This window comes from Accipiter gentilis, chromosome 4 (genome assembly GCF_929443795.1).
Source record: "Accipiter gentilis chromosome 4, bAccGen1.1, whole genome shotgun sequence".
Taxonomy (NCBI): domain Eukaryota; kingdom Metazoa; phylum Chordata; class Aves; order Accipitriformes; family Accipitridae; genus Astur; species Astur gentilis.
Window position 1 is genome coordinate 5,081,054 of NC_064883.1, and position 16,822 is coordinate 5,097,875.

The window sequence follows — 16,822 nt, forward strand, 5'->3', positions numbered from 1 at the left end:
GGCAGTAGGTAGCAAAAGCGGAACTGCTAAGCATGCCCACATAAGAATGTCACACTTAGGTAACAGAGTGTCCCTCAGGTCAGCCTACGATAAGAGCAAAGTCAAACAAGGCTGAATCCTTGATGTTTTGTGTTTTAAGTATCTGAAAATTGTTCACGACCAGCCTCGACCTACAAGACCTCAAATGATCATATGAGCAAGGCAATAAATTGGTGGTAACTTGCCCTGAGGCCCATGTTGTAGTTGTGATGTTGTGAAAGTTACATCTAGTGTTAGCCTGTCCACATAGATCTGCCTACTTGTTCAGGCTTCACAGACGGGAAAATTTTTATATTTACTTGTACCGAAGGGGAACTATGGTGGCTGAATGGGCATGGCTGAAAGGCTCTGCATCATATCAGTGCGGTCAAGTGGAGATGCACAGGAATACCACGGCATCAGGAGAGCTGGGGAACCACTTGCTTTCCAAAACTCCACACCTGAGCAAGATTTTGGCAATGCCAACAGTTTGTAGCCCTGCAGTATTTGCCAAACATCCAGGACGTGGCCTCCTGTTATGGGACAGACTGATTCACCTTCCTGACAGAAATCAGAAATGGAATGTAGTGGGCATAGCAGAAGACCGATTGTGTAGGAAAAGACACTCCAAAAATTATGATATCCAGAAGAATGGACAGCAGCTTTCGCAATGTCAACATGCTTCAACTTGGACTAGCACAATTTTACAGCCAGGCCATACAAAAGCAAACTTTCAAGTCATGTCAAGTGCCCAGGAGTACCAAAAAGAAGAAAAAAAGTGTAAAGGTAACTGGCATTATTATGCAGGGCACAGCAAACGCTGTATTAAAAAAAAAACACCCCACCAGGTTGTTTTATCTTTGTTTATGGTCAGGGGTTTGGCCATTGGTAAAAGCATTATTATGTGGGAGGTGTTTTCTTATTACTAATGTTTTTAATTTAATTTTTTTTTTTCCAGGAGGGATAACTGTGATTTTTAGTATTCCCTTTTACTCAATTCGATAGCTTTGTGAAGAGCCCTGGTGACAATATGATGAGTACTTACTGGGGTTTTCTGTGTGATACCAAACATAAAATAATATCTATTCCTTTAGCCCTTTAAAAATTTGTCTCTCTCTTTTACGGTCTTGATAAGCTGATCAAAAAATCTTTTCTGAACTTGGCCTTTTTAAATAAAGCATATCCTTGATACATTAAAAATGCAAAGGCAAATGAAAGCATTCCTTTACTACTTCCAGGGTGTTCATCTCACCTGTGACTGTGTTGTTTGCCTTTTCTTCTTTCTTATTATTAACCATCCCCAAAGCCTCAGTAAGCGCACATACGGAACTCAAGTAAACGAAACTTCTTGTTATGAATATTCTTTGCCTCAGTAGTCAGGAGAATTAACCATTTTCTTTCAGGTAGCTTTTTTTTCACATCAGTGAAGCGTTGAAGGAATTCCTTGCAAGAATCACAGTTGCTTAGGTATTAGCACAAATTTAGTGCTTAAGTTATTTTTATTCTTTTTTAAACTGGGATAGATAGTTCTTAATTGTTCTTTGCCTAAAAAATAATTACTGCATATTGGGAAGAAGGGACTACAAGTTGTTTTCTTTTACTTAAGTCTTGCATCACTCCAGGAAGAAAGATTACAATGTCAGGCAGGATATCACCTCATGAAAAAGTTAAACTGGTCTAAGTACCTGATTTCTTTAGATTTAGTTGCTCTTTACCTCAGAATGCCTCTTTGCTAACAGATGTCAGGTGTTGATCGCTTTAACGTCTTACTAAGGGCTGTCAGGAGGCTGCCAAACCCAGACAGTCCCATCCAAGTCTGTTAATTATGTTGTGTCAAGCTACATTAGCTAGCTTTCTGCTCTATTTTATTTTTGAACAAATGGAACTTTTTACCTTGGAAGTGTTCTTGTGGAGTTGTGGTAAGGAATGACTCAGAAAAGGTACATGTTTTAAGTATTGGCGGTTACTTTCTCAAGAGATAAGCTGCGTAATTAACTGATGTCTGCTAACAGGGTCTTCCAATTATAAGATATGGGGAGACTTAACAAATTGGGTTGTCTGGGTCACAGGTCTATAATTACTCTTCGCAATATTTGCTCAGAGACCATCTTAAAAGTTGTCAAACACTATTCAAAGAATTTTGTTAGCCAGTTTGTTGGCAAACCTCGTGGGGAGCAAATGCTTTCTGACAAGACGGTGTGCTACCTACACATCGTGAACAGTGCAAGGAACTCGAGCAAGAAAAAGCAAACATGAACCCTGGAAGAGTCTTGATCGTGAAAGCGCAAGCTCCATTCTCTTTTAACCAAATTTATTCAAGGTGTCAAATATTTTCAGGGAGAACTGGATTTGTAGTGAATCTGAACATTTAAATATAAACTATGACATTCTTTGTTATCCAAACAGACTAATGAGTCTGAAGTGTTTCAATAAAAGGCACATCATACTGGCATTTTATGAGTCACATACAAATTTAGTGTCATGTCATAACCGAGGTACAGCAGGTTTTGTGAGAGAAGCGCTTTTAGAGAAAGAACTGACTTAACACACGTTGAGAAAAGAGGCGTGCTATTGTGTAAGAAAGATTTTCCTCGGGGGCAGCTAGTTTGAAGCTTGCTGCATCTGTTGCAAACTCAAAGGAATTATTTTATGCCAGAAAGCTTTAGTTCTTTTTCCCTCAACTGTATCACTTGCTATAATAAATATAGTGGTGACAAAATGACAATTTTTAATGTCTTTGATTTCACTGAGACATACTCCAAGAACTGTCAAATGCTATTGTAACTTTACAACACTAAAATTCCCTAATTCTACATACTTTATGATTTAGTCACAAGTAGAGTTTTCAAAATAAGATAAATACTATACAGAGTTAATTTTCTGTTCTTGTAAGTGCTCGGTATTATTTTGGATTCTGATGTTTGAGGTTTTCTTAGTTTAGTCTATAACAATAAATTTGCATAGTCATATTTTTGAGGGACCATTTGGAGTCTCTGATCGTAGTACATAAGGTGAATGAGTAAGTTCAAATAAATACATTAAAGAGAAGTGATAACTTATCATGTGGGCACGGAGATGGCTGTATTTGACAAATTATATATGTTGCAAAAGCCACATTAGTACTTCTGCTCAAAAGCTGTTAGAGTTTTCAGTAGGGTTTTTTTGTGATATGAAAAGATAGGGACTGTCTGGGATGTGTCCCATGTTATGTGGTGTGAGTCCTGAAAGTGCAGATTTGTGTTCTCCTTGAAGAGCCGTGATCTAATTTTTTTTTCCCCATAACCTTCATCAGAGGTGGCTGAGAGAATGCAGGCAACAAGCAAATCTATAAATAGGAAATTTAACCATTATTTTGTAACATGTAAAAATACGTATTACAAAACTAGGAGCTGATAATACAAGTGTACATAACTGTTAAGAGTTTAGAAAGATATGTTTAATCCTTGCAACTAGATGTTCAAATGTGCAAAACTTGTTGACCAAATACTGGCTTTTTATTCACCTGTATTCATAAAGTGTGAACACAACCAACATAAGATCCTTCCATTTGGTCCCTTAGGAGTGGCACTCTGCCTTGACTAACTTGAATGCTCAGCGATACCTGCCACATGCTGACACGGCCGAACCTTTTAGGAGTGGCACATAGGGGCCCTAACTGCAGCATTGAGATAGCCAGGACTCTAGACCAGGGGTGCGCAGTTTGGAAACGGTCAGGAGAATACGACTCTTGCGAGTAATATGCCACCTGCGCATTGGCGCAGCTAGCAGAGGTACACAACAGAGTGGATTGTGCTGAATGACGCTTCTTTTTTGTGCATCGGGGATCTCGGTTGGTTGGGGTGTACCGTCAGGAGGAGCAGCCACAGGATTGCCGTCTTGCCTGAACGTTTCTGTGGGTTCATTTTGGTCGGTTTTGTAACAGAGTTAAGTCACAAGAGAAGTGCAGCTTAGTGGGGCATTTGATTGTTCCTAATTAAAAGTTTTAGTCAGAATTTTTAAAACAGGAGTTGATGAAGAGCTGCATGGTCTAGTGTAGGGCAGTCTCTCCTGTAGACGTCTTTCAGGCATTCTCAGCCTGACTTCTGCCCACCCAGTGTAACATCCCTGACTGCACTACACTTACTTCTGATTTACACCAGGGTGAGTATTTCAAAACCTTTGGGTTATTCAAGACTCATGTTCAGCAAGTAATTTCTGCCTCTTTTAATACAATGAACTGACACCTCAGACTGTGAAGGGTTCAAGATCTCCTTCTGCTGCAGTATCAAAATTTCTGTTTCATCACTGGCCTGTTTGCTCACCCGGAGGTTTTATTCTGATAGTGATTAATTTCCATGTGTTCACATAATCAGACACTTGTGAACTAATAAAATTCCAAGTGCAAAACTACATTGCTGAAGGCAATGAAAGCTCAACACGGCATGATTTAAAGACTCTAATATTCAAATCAGAATACAAGACAAAGAAAAGCTGTTAATATTATTTTCTACTCCACTTTTGGACTTTTGATAAAGACCCTGTCTAACTGTCTTTATCAGATTATTTAGTTCAAAGTGATTCATGAAAAGGACTTGGAGGATTGGACACTAAGAGACTAAAATGAAAATATTTTAGAAATATTTCAGTTTTAATAGGGATGTTAAATCTTTGCAGTGTTTTTTGAACTGATTTGTTTCCAAGGGAACAACAATCTGCAGTGCTATAAAACTCTTTAATGTTACCATATTACAGGTAAGGAACCCCCATTCCCTGGTAGTGTTTATCATTCTTTTTTTTTGTCAGAAAAGGCTCTCATCCATTTTTCTTTTTCTCCTCATTCTTCACAGTTTCATGTAATTTAATTCCCTTGCAGTATTACAGTAATTCTGACAAAAGTAGGACATATGACACATTTCTAAGCATTATTGACATAGCAATAGAAGATAAGAAATGTTTGAGGGTTTTATTTTGGAACAGAAAGTAAGTCACGGGCTGTGCCACATCAAGATACCATCTCCTCAGGTGCCGTCCTGGCTGGGACAGCTCTGTCTACACACGGTCTCAATTCTGTTTAGTTTTTCAGTAACAAACCTAAATCAAATTGGAGGGAAAAGAACAAGAGAAGAGAAAATTCGTAGGAATTTTGACTCATCTGGCAAAACAAATGCACATGGGGAAAAATTCCCACTAAGAATTTAAAGCCTAGTTCTCCAAAACTTTTCTGGGTGGTGTAGACGTATCTAGGTATTCTGCTCTGCTAACGTGGAACATACAGCCTCACCTCTGTGCAAGCTCTCACATAAATTCCTGTTACCTGTACAGGAGATCATTTTGTGGTAAATGAACAACCCACATATTGCACTTGTGGAATGTTTTCTGTCTGGGAAGTGTGGAGAAGTAACTTCGGCAAGTTGTATGTGTTACATTTCTGTGTACTACAGTATTACCAACCGATCATATAAATGGGTATGGTTTGGGGGTTTCTGTGTAAACAACTATTGCAGAGTTTCTTAGGAAACACGGGCATGTTTTTATGAAGTGCTGAACATTTGTTCTTGAAAAATCGGATCTTGGCTAAGACATGCTTTTTATCACAGACAAAATCATTGTTTGTAAAATCTAGATCATGGGCCTGGGCTAAAATGAAAATTAACTTTTATTGTGTGCTTTTTGACATTGTATTTCACAATGCTATTTGTTGAGTTAGATCTTTGGTAGAAACAGCATGGAGAATGAGGGTTCATTTGTGTTTTACTTCTGGGATTTCAGTAACTATTAGTGCTCTTAATGAAGTAAGATGTTAATTTAAATTATCAGAGTTTTAGCAGAATAAGTTCATTTTGGAAGCAACTTCATTGACTTCAGTAGAATGGAGCTTGAGAGAGTTCATTTTGACTTACCAAATGTATTATTATTTTCTGAGCAAGTTAAAGATGTGTGTTAAAGATGCTTCTTTTATAGTTAGAGGAAACAAAATTAAAAATTCAAGCATTAATTTTAACTTCTCTGATCCTCAGAAGCACTTATCCTGAATTCTGTTAGCCTGCACATTAGATCCTAATTGGCAGTGCTTCTTATTTAGATAGGTTAGTTACGGTTGTATGCTGGAAGGGAGAACATTTCTCCATTGCCTCCTTGCAGTAGACTGAAACATTAAACAATATTGGAGGGGGAGAAATATGTACATGTCATGCCCAGTTCTTACCTATTTCACTGAACTTTTGAGGACCATTTAGGTGTACGTTCATCAAAGTTGTTAGATGTATACTTAAGATCCTAGATGAAAAAGGGCCAACCTACATGGTAATTTTGGCAATCCTGTAGATGGTTTAAAATGAGTGAAATAAGAAAACTAAGACCTCATTATCAAATCAGTAATAATTCTGCTTTCTAATAATAAGAACAGACATTAAGGAGGAATACCGTTTTGTTACTGACTTCACAAGTTTTCCCATATTTTAGCTGTGCTGTAAAGAAAAAATGTATTTTGCCTAGTAAAAAGCAAATAGCAGCTAATATAAGTTAAAAATAAAATAACTTATTTTAGATTAAAAAGAATGGCTGAATAATCAAGGTATATTAACTGTATTGAGGTTTGGGGTGCATTAAGCAATTATAAGATCATGTAGTTTTTGTTGTAGCGGCATTGATGTATTCATAGCTCATAGGTGAGCCAAAGCAAGCAAAAAACTCTCCTTATTCTACTCAGTCTGTTGTTGAAAAAGATGCACTTCTAAAAGTACTTCATTACTGAAACATAAAAGATAACAAAGCAGAATAGCAAAGCAGCTACCTTACTGATAATATTTAAGCAGTGTTCTTTTTGCTGATTATATTATTTTGAAGTTTCCCACCTGTTGAACTCAATAGAAATTACCTCCCCAAATCACTGAAGTTTAGAAAAGCTGCTTTCCCGTAAATGCATTACCAGGCAGTGGGGAGGATTGTGAATGTGTGGAAAGCTGGGGAGATTCATGCATGTAATTCTGTAAAACAAAATCAATAAAGCTGATGACAGATTAAGTTGCTAAATTTTGTAAAACTAGACTACTGTTTGGGTCATCAGCACAGCACTATTGGATTTTCTATGGTTTAATGCTGAAAAACAGGATTATTGATTTTAGGATTTTCGGCATATCCCCTCTGGGAGTTCTTAAGCAGTCTTTATAATGCTTCACACTTAAGTTGACAACTACAGTGACATAACTGTGTCCTCACCTTAGTAATCATTTTCTAATCATATTGGAAAAGGCTGGAAATGGTTTATAAAATGATTATTCCAGACAAACGGGGGAACAGGAGGGTTCTCGGGACATCGCTTCTTTGTCTGGTGGTCATTGCTACCTGCCTGCCATCTTCCCTTGGAATTAACTTACAGTCACAGATTAAGACCTTTGACTGTCATAAATCTGCTTCCCAATATGTTTGACTGGCAGGGGAGTTCACAAGCTGTCCCAATATAAATAGGATTTTAGCACATCAGGTGCTGCTCCGAAGTAAAACGGGCTGTTTTGCAGTAGACTTTGTTGGTGTATATTCATTGCTCCTCTCCCGTTCCATGTGTATGCATGCCTGCGTGTGTATGCATGTGTGTGTGTACGTAAAGTAGAAGCTGAGATAGGGTAACAAAATGAACTACTGTATGCAAGAAATATATGAAGTGCACCCAGCTGCTGGTAGCAATTGCTACATGCAGTCCACTGATTATTGCACATATATCGAAGATAATCAGGGTTACAGCAGTTGTGATGCTCAGGTCCTGCACAGTAACAACATATATATGGAACAGGCCTGGGCGGTGAATCAGCCTTATACCTGTAGTTACCCTGGAAACGTGTTTAAAAGCGAGTACTCTGACATGGACATGGCCCTGAATCAGTACAACCAACCTGAATATTTCACCGAAGAAAAACCTACTTTTTCTCAAGTGCAGTCGCCATCGTACTCTCAGAAGAAAGGTAGGGGCAATTTATTTAAATAACAAAAAAAAAAATAATCTCTGTTTTTGTTTCTGTTTTGCTTTAAACTTAACAGTTGCATCAGTTGGCTCAGATACATCTTTGAATGTGAAGGCTGCCTGTTCAAAATTGAAAGCAGCAGTAACACAGGTTGCTAGGTGATTGTAAGGTTTGTAAGCGATGAGGATTTCCAAGCACTTTTTCTTAATCTATAAAAGACATTTGCAAATATATTGCTTGTTTTCTGCTTTCTGGGGCTATTAAGTTCATTTGCTATTCACCAGTGAGCTAGATAAGAAAGTTTCTCTTCTGAAATGTCGTCATTATATGTTCTGCATCTTCATGCTGTGTTTCTGGTACATACAAACAATTTGTATGAGTCCTCATTACCACTAAATGTGCACTCTGTTTACTCATCAGCTTGGGCAAAATATTTTGAAAATAGAACTGTAAATATGTATGGGAAGATGATTACATTTAATAGAGTTACTGTCTTCTCAGTGAAAACCGTGTAGTTTCTGATTATGCAAAGCAAAAAAGACTGAAAATTCAAGAATGTATCTGTGCAAGAAAGACTATTCTGCATCCAAAAAGTTGATCTAATCAATATGTTTGTGAGAGATAATCAAAGTGCAATATCTGCTCCCTCAGGGTTAAATCATTGCCTGTTTTTAGAATTTATTCTTTTGCTTTCAAGTAAGCAAAGCAGATTCAAAAAGAGCCCAAAATACCAACAAACACTTGGAAATGTTTTCGGTGTTATTTATTCTGAACTCAGACAAGCAAACTGATGCATACAGAGTATACATTCTCTGTGTTTCTTTAAAATCACGTTATTAAAGAATAAAAGTACACAGTCTGTTGTACCAACATAATGTCCTTTTTCTATTAAGACCAGATTTTCTGAATGTAGTTATCCAAAACCCAGATGAATCTGATGTAACGAGGTAGGTAGAGAAAACACCATTTACTACTTTTGAAGTGGCTTTGTAGTAAAAAGTAGACTGTTTAATCTTATTAACCACATGGAAAACTGAAATATTCTCCTTTGTGCAGGCAATATTCATTAGCACTTGGTGCAATAAATCTGTGTGTTCAGTAGAAAAATATCTTAATTTTGTGCTTTGAACAGCATTGTATTTCATAATAAAGGAAATATTTTTTTAACATCCAGTTCTAGGAAGCTATAAGAACACGATCAAATTGTAGACTAAATGTAGTTGTGGGTAGTGCATGGGTTTTTATTGTGCAACATTTTCAATTCTTTTTAAGGCTATTTATCTGCTGTTGGGTTTTAACTAATGAATTAGTAACTCTTTGTAGACTTTTCACATGTCTTATTTTTGGTTAAAGAAAAACAATACTCAGGATTAACTTAGAGAAAATAAAGACTTGCTTTTGGAAAGTCGGTGAAGGAATACATTTTTCATGATGTTGAAGGTTATAAATAATAATTGATATACCTAGATCAGAGCTTTAAGTAAGTTATTTCAGTACTCAGACACCTGACATCTGCTCTGTTTAAAGTTTTTGTATTTGTTTGGTTGAAAGAACACAGAGTTGTTTTTAAAGCCTGCTTGTCTGCCCTCGTTTTTTACTACCTCAGTTTCACTAAGAAACAGCAGTGAATTTTGGTGGAAGCTGGCTCTCAAGCAGGCTTTTAATTGATCATTCACAGAGACTGAGCAACTTGCTTTGGGATTCTTTAGAGCCTTATTACCATGATAATCAATAAAAAGTTGCCTCCCTTCTGTCAAACCTTTGCAAATGCTGAGTTTGTTAAGCAGAAGAGATCTAAACTGTGGGGGACATGTGCATCTTCTCTTTTTTTCTTTTTTTTTTTTTTTAATTTCCATCTTTTAACCAAGCTATCATAAAACTAACGAATCTTTTAATCCCGTCGTAAGAACAGAAGGCTCTACACAGGGCATGTGTGTCTGTATTGATCTAGAATTGATTTGGGGGGGGACAAGGGAGTTTGTTAGAGAAGCCTTGGTAATAGCCCATTAGAGCACAATTAAGTCACTAAGCAGGTGTTCATGAGGAGTCTTGATTGTTGCAGTTGGTATTTCTGTTAGTCCCCTGAAATTTGTAGTAATCTCAATAATATGCTGTTCAAATCAGATTGTACTTTACAGTAGCACATGGAGTTTTTCCCTATCAAAACTTTTGATAGTTACTAAATGGTTGAAGTCTTTTCCGTCTGGGAAGAAAAAAAAATCATTTTATTTGCTGAAAAAATTATCATTTATGAAGCGGAGTTTAATTACTTTGCTATGTCACTTTAAAAGAATTCAGAAAATAACTTTAAAAAACAAGAACCAAAGAGCCCAATTATGTGTCACTAAGGGGAAAAAAAAAAGTATTCAGAAAGTATAGCCAGTTATTCTAAAATATAAGAAAGCACTTAAGCGGCTCCAGTTATTACAGTATATTAAAAACTATTACTTCCTGATTATCTGTCACAAATTCTGATGAAAGACTTGAATTTTAAAGGAAAAAATTGTGCTCCAGAAAATCAAGAGATGGAGATGCGGTTTTAGCTTTGCATCTGCTTGTTGCTCAGTTCTTTTGTACTGTAGTGTACGCTGTTAAAAGGTAGCAGCACAATATTCCTGCAAGAGCTTACTGTTTCATTAAGCAAGCCCTTTTGGACCTGATCCTACCATAGGAGACAGGCAACCAGATACGCTTTGTTTTCTACATGAGGCTGTGAAATCCGATGAGCAGAACAGGGCTCATCATTGCAAGAACGATGCTATTCCCAGTTCTGTCCCAGATTGCTGAAACTGGAATATTTTTCCCCTCTCACGGTGCTGCCGGCCACAGTGAGCTTGCAGCACTGCAGGCTGGATGGGTGATGCTCTGGGGGAGCCCGTGCCACCCTACCCTTGCACAGAGGCTGAGCAGATAGGCAAAAGTGTCCCTGGATCTCCTCACACCGCCTGTACAGTGAGGAGGAGCACTCGGTGACAGGGTAGAGGTAGTGCAGTCAGGAAAGTATAAAAGAAATACATATAGAGGTCCGGAAACCTCAGTATCCCCACGTTTGGTGTGTGCGCAGTGTTTTGGGCATTCGGACAACGTGAGAAATAGGTCTGCAAAGTTAAAACTGGGATGAGAGTCGGCTTTCACTTCCCTTTACACAGTCATTTCCCACACAAAGTTAACGGAAGATGCCCGCAGGTGTCTGTGAAGTTAGGCTTTAACTTCAGGCTCAGTGGGAGCAGACCAGAAGTAACCAGAGGCTGCCCCCCACACCACGGGTTTGCAGGCAGGAATTCTTGAGTGGGGCTGTAGCAGTGCTGGCTCCGCAGCCCTGTGTCTCACCTTGCTTCCCAGGTACAAGGTGAGGTTAATGCCGTCTTTTTAAGGGCTCTTGGTATGGTGGGAGAATGGGGCTCTGAAAGTTATTATTGTTGTTGTTACTGTAATTGTAATTGTCATTATTTTTTCCCTTTATATTAGGCAATTTACGTGCAGCTGAGAATACGTACTGTATGACTGCTAGAGTATGCGACTGAATTAGTCCAAACTGAATTCTCAGCAGTGTGAAAACATTAGAGTCCTTTCTGAATAGCTAAGAAAATGCAACATGGAGGTTATGTCAAAATATCTTCTCATCAGTGCAGGGAATATGTGTGCATATAATCAATTTACAAAAACACTGAGTGTTTTTCGTCTTGGCCTTTGCAGCAGAGCAGCTCCCAGTGAGTGAACAGTTATTTGGAGCTTAAAAATTATTAATTTTGCTCTTGGCCACCCATCTAAGGAGATAGCACTGATCAGAAAAATTGCATCTTATTCAGCAAATCATTATGCATTTGGAATTATGTTTCTTTTTTAATAAACATGTCAGTGGAAAAAGTGTTTTCAGCTCCTTTACTGTAACCTTTCCACAATCAAATGAAGGATGGAAAAGTGAACTAAGTCATACTTTATTTTTCATCAGTAGTAAAACTGATGTTCAGTGAGGCTTAGAGTTCTAAATAACTAAGTTACTTGTGATACTAAGCTATGGTGTCTAAAAACATTTAAATAATTTTGGGGAAAAATTTGCATGGTCTAACTCTTACCGTAGTGCAGTTTGCACCTTTAGTTGGTAATGGATGCGAGTATAGGACCAATCACAGCAGTTTAAGTGATAACACAGTTTGGGCTAAAATGTTTTCAGCACATCTGTGCAAAATGGAACTACTGTTGATAAGGTTTCTGACTCAGCCCAAACAACAGGGTTAATACATAGAAAAGTCATTGCAGGAAAAGAGACTACAATAAATGTTCCAGATTCTATCTTTGCAGAATCTCTTGCCAAATTTTAGTAATTCCATAAATCAAAGAACATCAACAAAGATGAAAATTGCGGACAAGCAAGCCAGTTAGCTAATGAAGAAATGTGTGAATCTGTTTAACAACATTCTCACTGCTTCCAAGCTCAATGGAGAAATAAGCAATTTTTCTCAGTGGGAGTAATTTAAGGAAAGTGGGAAACAAGGATCAGTGCATCAACCCAGATCAATATTGATAATAGCACAAACAAGAATGGAGTATGCTTTTTCTCACTCAGCTCTCTGCTTTCTCTGATAAACAGTCTTATTTCGGCTTTTTCTACACAAGTGTATCAAGGATGATATCTGGATGGTTCTTGTAATTTTTTATAATTTGCGAAGAGTTGCAATGTGACTGTGGAATTGGTAGAACAGCAGTATGAATTTTCTTTTCAGTTCTAATACAGTTGGGTATTCTCAAGGTAGTAATTAATTTCATCTTTTTCATTTTCATACTGCAGTGTCTAGTAAGTGAATACGAGCTTACTGATAAGTCCTAAACACCTCATTTTACTGAGTGGTCTCTAGTCATGCAAACCATACCAGATGGGGGAAACAAAGATTTCAGGGAATATATTTAATATATGACTCTGCCAGTGTACAGTGAAAATCAAAATACTGAGTAATGATCTTAAAATACAAGTGTCCTTCTGCAATAGCAAAAACCAGCTTTTTCTGCTGGGAAGGTATAAGCCTATGGTGGATCAGGAACAAGCTAGTAAGGAACATCTGGTATACAGACATAATTTGTTTGCGTCGATGTCATTCATATCCCTGTTTGCTAGTCAAATATGGTTTGGGTCCTAGAATTTTTTTAAGGTGTGGTTTAATCCCTAAGCCAGTATTGTATTATCTGTACAGACAGAGACCTAGAGATGTAAAGTCTGTGCAATGATACTTCAACAAAACTGAAATTGGTTCTTTACTTTTCTCAAAACATGCTTCTTTTTTAACGTGTGCCAGGTACAGAGGATAAAAGCAGTATCATTTTTCAGGGATTATTTTCATTTAAATAGCTTTTCTTTGCCTTGTTGGAGGGGTAAGAATAGCCACCGAGTGTCTCATTTGTTTCTCTCCAATCTGTTACACTGTGCAGGGTCACATATACTGCTTTAAGGTATCATTCCTGCAAATGGTAACTTGAGAGGGTAGGCATACAGTATTAATGAAACAGAGTACCTCAGATGGCTGCATAGGTTAGCAGGTTCTGTCCTTAGAGCTGCTGGGGCAAACTCATTGCGTGTTTTCTTATCAAAGGGAATTGTTTCTTGCCATATCTCTACAAAGCCACAGTTACAATTTAAAAGGTACTGTAAATCACCATCAAGATTGGTTATAATGGATTATACAACATACTCTTCTAGATAGGGTCAACTGGTCCTGCTGAGTACTTAGTCTTGCCAAGACAGTAAGATTAGGCAGGCTGGCAGGTGGGAGTCTGGGGAGCAAAGGAGTTACTGTAGGCTGCAGTGGAAACACCAGACGTGGCAGGTCAAGGTCATTTATTGGTGTTCCCCACTCAAAGAGAAGATCCAAGATGGGCATGGGGATGAACAACGTCAAGTCATACCTGAAAGATAGTTAACTTTGCGGATCATAAGGGATGCACCAAATGATAGTCCATGAGGATACTAGAATACATCAGACAGAGGTTTGAAAGACCAAGGACTCACATTGGATATTGCTGTACAGTTCAGTGAGATTGGTGTTGCTTTTGAATGGTTCCTCTTTTGACCAAGAAATAAAAGGATGCAATTTGAACACCAGAAATAGGAACCTACCCAATGTTTCAATGAGATTTGTCATCAGACATACTTATTTCATAAGAGAGCACCTGGGTTACATCCAGACAGCATCTGCTTCTTCCACATAGGAGTTTCCATGTTTGGTTCAGAGTTACTAAACGCATAAGATGCCAAGGTACTTGCTGATGTGAGAGACAAGTCCCTATTAGTCTGCCCCTCTTTTTTTTCCCCCAAGTGCTGCAAGGAGTGAGAGGTCAGTTGCTCTGCTTCTTCCTCAAACCATCCAACAGACAACTCTGCTGCCATCCATGGCTTCCCCAAGAATCTCCATTGCACTATTCATAGTTTCCATGCTAGTACCAAGTTTAGAAAAACACTGTTGAATTTCCTCCTGCTGGTATTGTTTCTAACTCTGAGTAGCGGCAAAAATGCACTGAGGCTGCTTATCTGCATATCTCACAAATGAAATTGCATTGAATTTATACAGAAATCGGACTGGATATTTGCAACTACTAGAAATTATTTACAGCGGATGTTACGGTTTGTAAGAAGGTTTAAGGAAGTGGTTTAGACAAGTGGACTCCTGCTCCTCCAATAGAACAAAGCTGCCATTACATGAGCAGTACTAACCAGATTATATACTTAATGAAATATCAAGGCATTTAATTCAGAAGTAATTCTTGAGGAAGGAAACCAAGGATACTGAATTTTAGAGGACATAGTCTATGCTACACTAAGTCTGCATTTCATGAATAGCAGTAACCAGCAATAACAAGAAGCCATTATTCTTTATGAGAAATGTAGTGGAAAATTCTGCATCCCTTTGCTGACTCTGCTGCCTCCTGTGTCAGCTCCATGTTGTGTATGTGTTGCATGTGCAGAGGCAGGTGTGAGCAAAAGCGGGGCAGGATGGAGATAATAGCCTCTGCTAATCCCCCACTGGCATAATGTCCATTAGGAGTCAGTGATGTAAATTAGAGTCGAAACCCTGCTGTCTCTCTTCCCTCGAGGTCACAGAACCAGCTCCACCTGTCCACCAGTCTTTATCCAAGCACAACTCGTTCATCATGGAGAAATGTAACCTTAATGTAAATCTGATCTTTTGCTGTACTATAGATTGGTATGATACATCAGTAAGATCTCAGCTCATTCCCCCACTCCCCTTTCGGATGCCAGTAGGAGTATTGGCAAACCTGAGATACAGGTACCTGGGCATGGCTTCAGAGTGCTGCTGCTTCACAGCATTACGGAAGAGGGATGTATGTTCCTCTATAATTTGAGGTTCTCATAATTATGCTCAAACTAGATATATGAAGTAGACCGTAGCCCTGGTTTGGCTGGGATAGAGTTAATTTTCTTCTTAGTAGCTGGTATAGTGTTAATCTCTTGGGTTCAGTATGAGAAGAATGTCGATAACACACTGATGTTTTCAGCTGTTGCTAAGTAGTGTTTAGACTAAGTCAAGGATTTTTCAGCTTCTCATGCCCAGCCAGCAAGAAGGCTGGAGGGGCACAAGAAGTTGGGAGGGGACACAGCCAGGACAGCTGACCCAAACTGGCCAAAGGGGTATTCCATACCGTGTGACGTCATGCCCAGTATATAAACTGGGGGGAGTTGGCCAGGAGGGGCAGATCGCTGCTCAGGAACTGACTGGGCATCTGTCAGCAAGTTGTGAGCAATTGCATGTGCACCACATGTTTTGTATATTCTAATTCTTTTACTATCATCATTATTTTCTTCCTTTTCTATCCTATTAAACTGTCTTTATCTCAACCCACATGTTTTACTTTTTTTGATTCTCTCCCCCATCCCACTGGGTGCGGGGGAGTGAGCAAGCGTCTGCGTGGTGCTTAGTAGCCGCCTGGGGTTAAACCGCGACAACCTTACAAATACTTCCTGCCTTCTTCCTTCTTTACTTTCTCCTAATCCACTCACCAGCCCCCAGAAAGTTGAAGTATTTTAAGCTCAGTCAATTTCAAGTATTTTCTCTCTGATTTGGGCTTTTCTTTCTGGAGAACCACTGGCAAGTGTAGCCTTAGGAAGGCACTTTCATTTAAGCTTGTCTGTTACTGAGGTGACCCTCTGGCATGTTAGTCACAGGAAGATGACGGCCACCCCTCTCGCAGCATCCTCCAACAGCTTTCTGCTGCCCTGAGTCTTGTTGCTGGTTGCCCTCCGTGTGACCGTGGTGTGCTGAGTCCCTGGGCTGTACCAAGCCATACTGGTGTGAGGGCTGCATAGATAGCAAGCTTGGAGTCCAGTCCGACACGTAGTGCTACAGATGGGTTCAGCAAGCCAGCGGCAAGGGATAATGTTACAGGCAGCCGCATCCAAAGGTCTCTCCTTGCACTCAGAATTTGCTCTCACCCAGTTGGCAGATGACGCAAAACTGGGAGGAGTGGCTGGTACACCAGCTGGGTGTGCTGCCACTCCGAGTGACCTAGGCAGGCTGGAGAAATGGGATGAGATGAATCTCTAGAAGTTCATCAAAGGGAAATGCCAAATCCTGCACTGGGGGAAGAATAATAAATGCAGCAGTACAGGCTGGATCCTGACCAGCTAGAAAGCACTTCGCATTGAAATACTTGGGGGTTCCCAGTGGGCAGCAAGTTGAACACGAGCCAGCAGTGTGTCCTTGAGGCAAGGAAGATCAACGGCAACCTGGTCTGCATTAGGAAGACCATCTCCAGCGGGTTGAGGAAGGTGATCCGTCCCCTCTACTCGGCTCTGGTGTGAAACACATCTGCAGTCTTGGGTCCAGATTTGGGGTCCCCAATACAAGAAAGACATGGAC

The 16,822-nt window shown here is 39.2% G+C and overlaps 1 protein-coding gene across 9 annotated transcripts in view; it reads left to right on the forward strand.

Moving 5' to 3' along the window:
• The window catches only part of THRB (thyroid hormone receptor beta), a 176,662-nt gene that overhangs the window by 138,187 nt on the left and 21,653 nt on the right, over positions 1 to 16,822 (forward strand). Inside the window, exon 1 of one of the 9 annotated variants that reach the window (XM_049798420.1) lies at positions 357 to 804. The exons of 7 other annotated variants lie outside the window; for them this stretch is intronic. In XM_049798420.1, coding sequence (XP_049654377.1) covers positions 357 to 804 — 448 coding nt within the window. Of the gene's footprint in view, positions 1 to 356; positions 805 to 7,511; positions 7,956 to 16,822 lie in introns of those variants that run through there. One more of the 9 variants, XM_049798421.1, reaches the window with a different exon arrangement.